General features: G+C 65.8%; 3 protein-coding genes across 4 annotated transcripts in view; 2 read left to right on the plus strand and 1 right to left on the minus strand.

Annotated features, from left to right (window-relative positions):
• LOC113961403 (transmembrane O-methyltransferase homolog) overlaps nucleotides 1-608 on the plus strand; it is a 2282-nt gene extending 1674 nt beyond the window's left edge. The window contains 2 exon segments of the mRNA XM_027671717.1: nucleotides 1-31; nucleotides 102-608. The exon segment at nucleotides 1-31 is cut by the window's left edge and continues 124 nt beyond it. Of these exon segments, the coding sequence (XP_027527518.1) occupies nucleotides 1-31; nucleotides 102-539 (469 nt within the window). The 3' untranslated portion in view covers nucleotides 540-608.
• A 224-nt stretch (nucleotides 609-832) lies between these two features.
• ANAPC15 (anaphase promoting complex subunit 15) lies at nucleotides 833-2492 on the minus strand. Its single transcript, XM_027671721.1, has 4 exons — nucleotides 2311-2492; nucleotides 1455-1514; nucleotides 1246-1383; nucleotides 833-1087 (listed from the first exon to the last, which is right to left on the minus strand). The coding sequence occupies exons 1-4, from the start codon at nucleotides 2428-2430 to the stop codon at nucleotides 1040-1042; spliced, it is 366 nt and encodes a 121-aa protein (XP_027527522.1). The 5' UTR covers nucleotides 2431-2492; the 3' UTR covers nucleotides 833-1039.
• Nucleotides 2493-3664: 1172 nt separating this feature from the next.
• On the plus strand, nucleotides 3665-5706 carry LOC113961406 (folate receptor gamma-like). 2 transcript variants are annotated; one of them, XM_027671719.1, is made up of 5 exons: nucleotides 3665-4059; nucleotides 4197-4350; nucleotides 4552-4740; nucleotides 4815-4950; nucleotides 5298-5706. In XM_027671719.1, exons 1-5 carry the CDS (start codon nucleotides 3983-3985, stop codon nucleotides 5570-5572), a joined length of 831 nt encoding a protein of 276 aa, XP_027527520.1. In that variant the 5' UTR covers nucleotides 3665-3982; the 3' UTR covers nucleotides 5573-5706. The 2 variants fall into 2 exon arrangements, with proteins under 2 accessions (XP_027527520.1, XP_027527521.1); XM_027671720.1 differs by having other exon boundaries at nucleotides 3667-4059; nucleotides 4200-4350.
• Nucleotides 5707-6673: the final 967 nt, after the last annotated feature.

Raw genomic sequence — 6673 nt, forward strand, 5'->3', positions numbered from 1 at the left:
TTCGACGAGCACACGGTGAGCGCCCGCCCGGGCACTGGGGCAAAGGCTCTGCGCCTGATACTGGGGAGGAGACGGGCAGGGACCGTGGCACCTGCTGGGAGGTATCTGTGGGAAGAGAAAGATTCTTTCCCACACGGACCCCTCACCGCTCCGTGAAGCAGGGTGGCGGGTGGGCACCCGGACACACCACCCCAGGGGCTGAGAGTGCTGTGGCGCAGGTGGAGCTGATCGTGGGCCCCTCGGAGGAGGTGATCCCCCAACTGCGGGAGAAGCACGGCCTGACGAAGGCCGACTTCGTCTTCATGGACCACTGGAAGCGCTGCTACCTGCGGGACCTGCGGCTGCTGGAGAGCCACCAGCTGCTGGCTGAGGGGGCCACCATCCTGGCCGACAACGTCCTCTTCCCTGGGGCGCCCCACTTCCTGCAGTACGCCAAGACCTGCGGCAGGTACCGCTGCAGGGTGCACCGTGCCAGCCTGGAGTACTTCCGCGCCATCCCCGACGGCGTCGCCGAGCTCCGCTACACCGGCGCCCGCTGAGCAGGCCACGGGCTCCCGCCCTGCGCTGCCACGGGCACCGACTGCCCACGCTGGCTGCAACATGGGCTCTGCAGGAAATGTGCTGGCTGCTGTAGTCTGTGGGGGGGGCGCTGGGGGAAAGAGGGGGCTCGCTCCCCAAGTGGCTCCTGCCTGCGCTGCTTCCCCGTGTCCCTGCAGGGAGCTCTGCCAGAGGGCCCGAGGAAGCATGGTGGGGAGCAGCCCTGCACTTGCCCGCGTGGCACCCCCATGGCTGCCCCTGCCTGCCCTGGTGGCCTCAGACACCAGATTTGGGGTTGTTTTCTTGTAAACTGAGTTTATTACAAAAGACGTGTCAGCCCCAGTGTGCTGGGTGACAGCTGCCCCTCCGGCTCCCCCAGGGGGGCTCTGCTCCAAGGCCCCCACACAGCACCCATGGCAGGAGGAGCTTCACTGACCTGCCCCCCAGAGCCACAGGGGGCAAGGACTCTCCCCAGCTCCGGTTTGGTGTGGTCGTGGCAGAATCAGATCATCCACTGGTCCTGATCCTGCTCTGCCCCCTCCATGTCCACCTGGGAAAGGGAGAGGTTTGAGATCCCCCACCAGAGCAGGGACCCAGGAGAGGCGGGTGGAGGAGAGGAGAAACTCCTCCGAGGTTCAGCTCAGGCTCCTACACACCGCATATCCCCTCCTCTGGGGTTGCAGTGGGGCCCCCAGCCTTGCTATTTACCTCATTGATCTCCCCGTCATCAGGAGACTCGTTATAATCGTTCATCTCATCCATATCCTGCATGTCCTCGTCATCTTCAGAGTCCTCTTCGCTGTCTTCATCATCTTCGTCATCCTCCTCCTCCTCCTCGTCGTAGTGCTGTGGACACGACAGCTCCAGGGCCCCGCCAGCCCCCCGGCACCCCCCCAGTTCCCTGCCCACACACCCACCTCGGACGCTGGCTTTCCTATGGGCACCAGGTTGTTGTCCTTCTCGGCAATGCTCTGGAGCTGAGGAGGGCAGAGAGGCGGGTGAGCACCCTGGCAGCTCTGGGACACCCCGCGCACTCCCCGCTCGGCTGCCGGCTCGTGCTGCTCCCTGACCACGGCTATTCCCAGCTGGCAGCTGCCCGAGGAGCCCTGTTCCCTCCTCCGGGATCCCCCCGCCCATGCCCAGCCGAGGGACAGGCAGGGAACAGCAGCTGCAGGCAGCTGCCTGCACTCCTAGCAAAGACACCCTGGGGGTGAGGGGACTGGGAGTGTCCCCATGTGTGGCATGAGAAGCTCAAACACTAAGTTTATCTATTTTTTTATCAAAAAAAAGAACCAAATTCGAGGCATCTGTTCAGCCAGACTAACACACTCGCAGCAGATAATTAAAGCTCAATTAAAATGTGCAGGACCTCCCACCCAGAGGGACTGGGAACCTCTCCCAGGTGCTGGGGTTTTAATTGATTGAAGCTGTTTTACTTAATTATAATAACTTAATCACCGAGAGATTGCTTTTTAAAAAACTTTAATCAAGCAGATGTCTTTCCCCCCCCCACTCAGGGACGCCGCCGCACCGAACCGCGCTCACGGCGCGGGCGTTGTGAGCTACCGGGGTCAGAGACCGGCCTTCGCCTCTCCCGGGAGACGATCCGTTAAATAACGGGGGCTCTGCAGGAGCCCCGGTTCGGCACCAGCCTGTTCATTAGCCCCGTGCCCCGGGACACCCGCGATGCCCCGCGGACGTGCCCGCTCAGGGGGCGCTTCCCCGGACCCCCAGGCCCAAACCCGCTCCCCGCTCCCCACACCTGGTGCCCACCCAGGCCTGGTGCTGCTGCTCCTGCTGCTGCAGCTCGGTCTCGTCCACGCAGGGGCGGTCGAGGTTGAACCAGAGGGGCTCGGTGAGGCGCGGCAGGAGCGACGGGAACAGCGTGGCCATGGCGGGGGCTCCGCGGCCGCGCCGGCCCGACCCGGAAGCGCCGCACCGGAACCGGCCGCGGCGCATGCGCGGTGTGTGCCCGACGAGGCCACGCCCACAACGCGCGGCATGAACGGTGGCTGGGGCGGGGCCAGCTCTGATTGACAGGCGGGGGCTCCGCCCTCCGCGCGAGCGGGCCCGGGGCGCCCGTGACCCCAACGGGGACCCCAACAGGGGGAAATGTGACCAACCAAGGGATATGTGACCCCAACAGGGGATATGTGACCCCAACAGGGGGATATGTGACCAACCAGGGGATATGTGACCAACCAGGGAATATGTGACCCCAACAGGGGGATATGTGACCCCAACAGGAGTACATGTACCCCCCCCGGGGGTATCTGTGACCACCCCCGGGTATATGTGACCCCCACGGAGGCATCCGTGGCCCCTCTGGAGATATGTAACATCACACAGGGGTATCTGTGACCCCAGTGGGGTATCTGTGACCCCCCCCCGGTATATGTGACACCCCCGGGGGAAACTGTGACCCCCTGGGGGTATCCGTGACCCCCCCGGGGATATGTTACGCCCCTGGGGGTATCTGTGACCCCCACGGGGCATCTGTGACTCAAGGGGCATCTGTGAGCCCCATGGGGTACCTGTGACCCCTATGGGGCATGTGTGACCCCTATGGGGTATCTGTGATCCCCATGGGGCATCTGCCCCCCCGGGCATGTGTTACCCATGGATGGGGGTATCTGTGCCCCCCTTGGGGTATCTGTGACTAACAGTGGGTATGTGACCCCCACGGCTGGGGGTGACCCCAGTGGGGGCATATTTGTGATCCTCATGGGGTATCTGCTTCTCTGGGGACAACTGTCACCCGTGGGTGGGATCCGTGACCCCCACGGGGTACCTGAGACCCATGCAGGAGTATCTGCCCCCCTACCCAGGGCATCTGGGACCCCAGGGGCATGTCTGGCCTCTCCATCATGTATGAACCTGGAGGTATCTGCCCCTTCTGGGGTATCTGCCCCCCCCCCAGGGCATGTCTGACACTAGAGGGTTTCTGTCCCCTCCAAGCCACAGATGACTGGCCTCCCCCAGGGTATCCACCCGCCCACATCCCCACTCCCATCGGGAGTATCTATGGTGTCAGTGAGGGTACCTGCCCCCACCCTGTGGTCATCTGTGACCCCACAGCAGCACCTGTCCCCCCCCGGGGACCATCTCTTACCCCCCGGGGCAGTCACGGGGATCCTGCGGTGTCGGAGGTGGGTCCTGCCCCTCGAGCTGGTGTCAGGGTATGAAGCCGCCTCCCACGGGAGGGACGGAAAAACAGCCACGGGTAGATTTTGGCTGGCGCCGGCCCCAGCCTGGCGCCAGCAGGACAAATCCTGGCTCCGTGCAGGGCTGGGGGGGCCGGGGTGGGCGCGAGGGTCAGCCCAGGACACAGCGGGGTGTCGGGGTGCGGTGCCCCGTCTCCTCCATGCCCACAGCGCTGCCGAACCTGCTGTGTCCCCACGTCCCGTGATCAGTCCAAGGGTTGTGCCGCGCCACGACCTTTGAGATGAGCTGCACCCACCCCCTGGCACCTGAAGCCCAGCACCCCCTCAGCGAAGAGCCCCGGCCCCCGGTGCCCCCCAGGTAAGATCCCCAAGCCCCCGTCGGTGGTCCCGGGCCGTGCCCATGTGCTGCCGCGCTCCCACGTGCGCGGTGTGGGACTTTGTCCCCGCTGTCACCGTGTGCCTCGGCTCCGCCGTCCTCACCCCCCGCCGCCCCGGCAGAGCGATGGCAGCGGCGTTGGCGCTGCTGGTGCTGGTGGCTTGGCCAGCTGCCACCGCCGATACAGCGACGCGGGACTCGCTGCTCAACATCTGCATGAGCGCCAAGCACCACAAAGAGAAGCCTGGCCCTGAGGGGCAGCTCTACGGGCAGGTACGGTCCTTACCCACTGCTGCAGCACCCACCGGTGCCACTCGCTGTGGGGTCACCAGGCTGGACTGCAGGGGGGTCTGTAACATGGGCTCCATCACCCAGTGTCACCTCCCTGTGGGCGCTGGTGATTTCCCTGGACCCCCAGCGGGTCCTAGCTGAGCCCTGGTAGGTCCCAGCTGAGCCCTGGCTGCCCTGGTGCAGTGTGTTCTCTGGAAGGACAACGCCTGCTGCACTGCCAACACCAGTCAGGAAGCCCACGAGGACCAGTCCTACCTGTACAACTTCAACTGGGACCACTGCGGGGCCATGCCGCAGAAGTGCAAGCGCCACTTCATCCAGGACACGTGTCTGTACGAGTGTTCCCCCAACCTGGGGCCGTGGATCGACCAGGTGAGTGCAGACCCCCCCCTCACCCACTCGACGGGACCCTTGGGGGGAACTGGGGTGAACTGGGGGCCCTGCAGGCAGACAACACCTGGCGGAAGGAGCGGATCCGGGACGTGCCGCTGTGCCGGGAGGACTGTGAGCAGTGGTGGGAGGATTGCCAGGATGCTGTCACCTGCAAGGTCAACTGGCACAAGGGCTGGAACTGGACCTCAGGTGAGTGGGGGGTGCGAGGGACCCACCCACCCACCCCACTGTGGGTCCCCCATTCCTGGTGGCTGTGAGTGGGTCTGGGGGTGAGGATCCCCATGAGGTGGGGGTGATGGGGGTTGCTGGCAGCCTGGTGAGGGTCCCTGTGCCTGTGAGTGGGTCGGGGGGGTGGGCATGAGGGTCTTCATGGGGTACAGGGTGATGGGGTGGTGGCCCCTGTGCCACCCTGAGGTCAATGCCCCCTCCCCCAGTAAAGCCAGCGGGACCCATCTGGACCCCAATACCACGCACAGGGGAATGACACACCCCCCTTCCCAAAGCCCTTGACCCACTTCACCCCCTGACCACCCCAGGCACCAACCAGTGTCCCCAGGGCGCCATGTGCCAGAAGTTCAAGTTCGTGTTCCCCACGGCGGCTGCGCTCTGCGAGCAGATCTGGTCCGGCTCCTACCGCTACACATCCCACCACCGTGGCAGTGGCCGCTGCATCCAGATGTGGTTTGACCCCGCACAGGAGAACCCCAACGTCGCCGTCGCCCAGTATTACGCCGGTGGCGATGCCCCCCCAAACCCCCCACTCCCTGCCCTGCTGGCCCTGCTGCCCCCCGCACTCCTGGCCCTGCTCTGAGCAGGAGAGGCTGCAGGCAGGAGCGGGCAGTGGGTGGTCAGGGGGTTGCCAAGCTGTCCTGTGCCCCCCTATGGGATGTCCCCAAGCTCTGTCCCCCACAGGCATGTGGATGGTGAATAAATACTCCTGCCCTGCTTGGTGTTCGGGGTGCTGTGGGGCTGAGGGGTCCGATTGGTGGGAGGCAGTAGGATGGCTGGGGGACCCTGATCCTGCTTCTCTTGGGGGACAAAGCGAGGCATCACCCCCATTTATCTGTAACAACCCACCTGGCGGCCTGGCATTGCCCCCCGAAACCACTGCGCCCGGCAAAGCAGGGGGCACAGGGCTCCCTGCCACTGGGGCCCAGGGGATGGGATTGCTGAATGTGTCTCAGCATCTGCCACAGCTCCAGGGCTGTGGGGGTCACCGGCACCCCGGGGTGCGCAGGGTGGGATTGGGGAAATGATGAGGAGAAGGGGGAGGACATCCTGGGGACCCCGAGGTGGGGGCATAGCTGTCGAGGGGGTCCCACCAGCCTGGAGCCCACCCCAGGGGTCCCCTTCCCCACATGGCCCCTGTTCCCAGTTGTGGAGTGCCGCCGTCCCGACCTCCGGGCCATGGAGATGTCCCTGGTTCTGGTGCCAAACAGGGCCGCGCCCCCACTTTGTGACCCCTCGGCCCTGGTCCTGCCCCACCGCGGCCCGCGGCTCCCCGGTGCCCTCACGCCGCCGGTGCCCCCGCCCGCCCCTTCGGTGCTTCCCCGGTGCCCCCGTCCCGGCGGTGCTCCCCCTTCCTGATGCTTCCCTCCCGGTGCTCTCCATCCCCCGGTGCCGGCGCTCTCCCCTCGGGTGCACCTCCGGATGCTCCCCATCCTTCCCGTGCTCCCCGCTGGTGCTGCCCACTCCCCGGTGTTCTACTCCCCTCGGTGCCGCTGCCCTTCCATCGGACACCGCCCCCCGCCGATGCCCCTCCGGTGCCCCCCGAACGCCCTACCCACGCCCCGGATCTCCCCCGGTGCCCCCGCCCCGCGCCTCTCCCGCTCCGGCCCCCGGGAGTGCTCCCCCACCAGTGCCCCCCCCAGTACCGCACCGCTGTTCCCCCAAGCTCCCCGCTGCTGCTTCC

This window comes from Neopelma chrysocephalum, unplaced genomic scaffold (assembly GCF_003984885.1).
Source record: "Neopelma chrysocephalum unplaced genomic scaffold, ASM398488v2 Primary Assembly neopelma1_97145, whole genome shotgun sequence".
In the NCBI taxonomy this organism is placed as follows: Eukaryota; Metazoa; Chordata; class Aves; order Passeriformes; family Pipridae; genus Neopelma; species Neopelma chrysocephalum.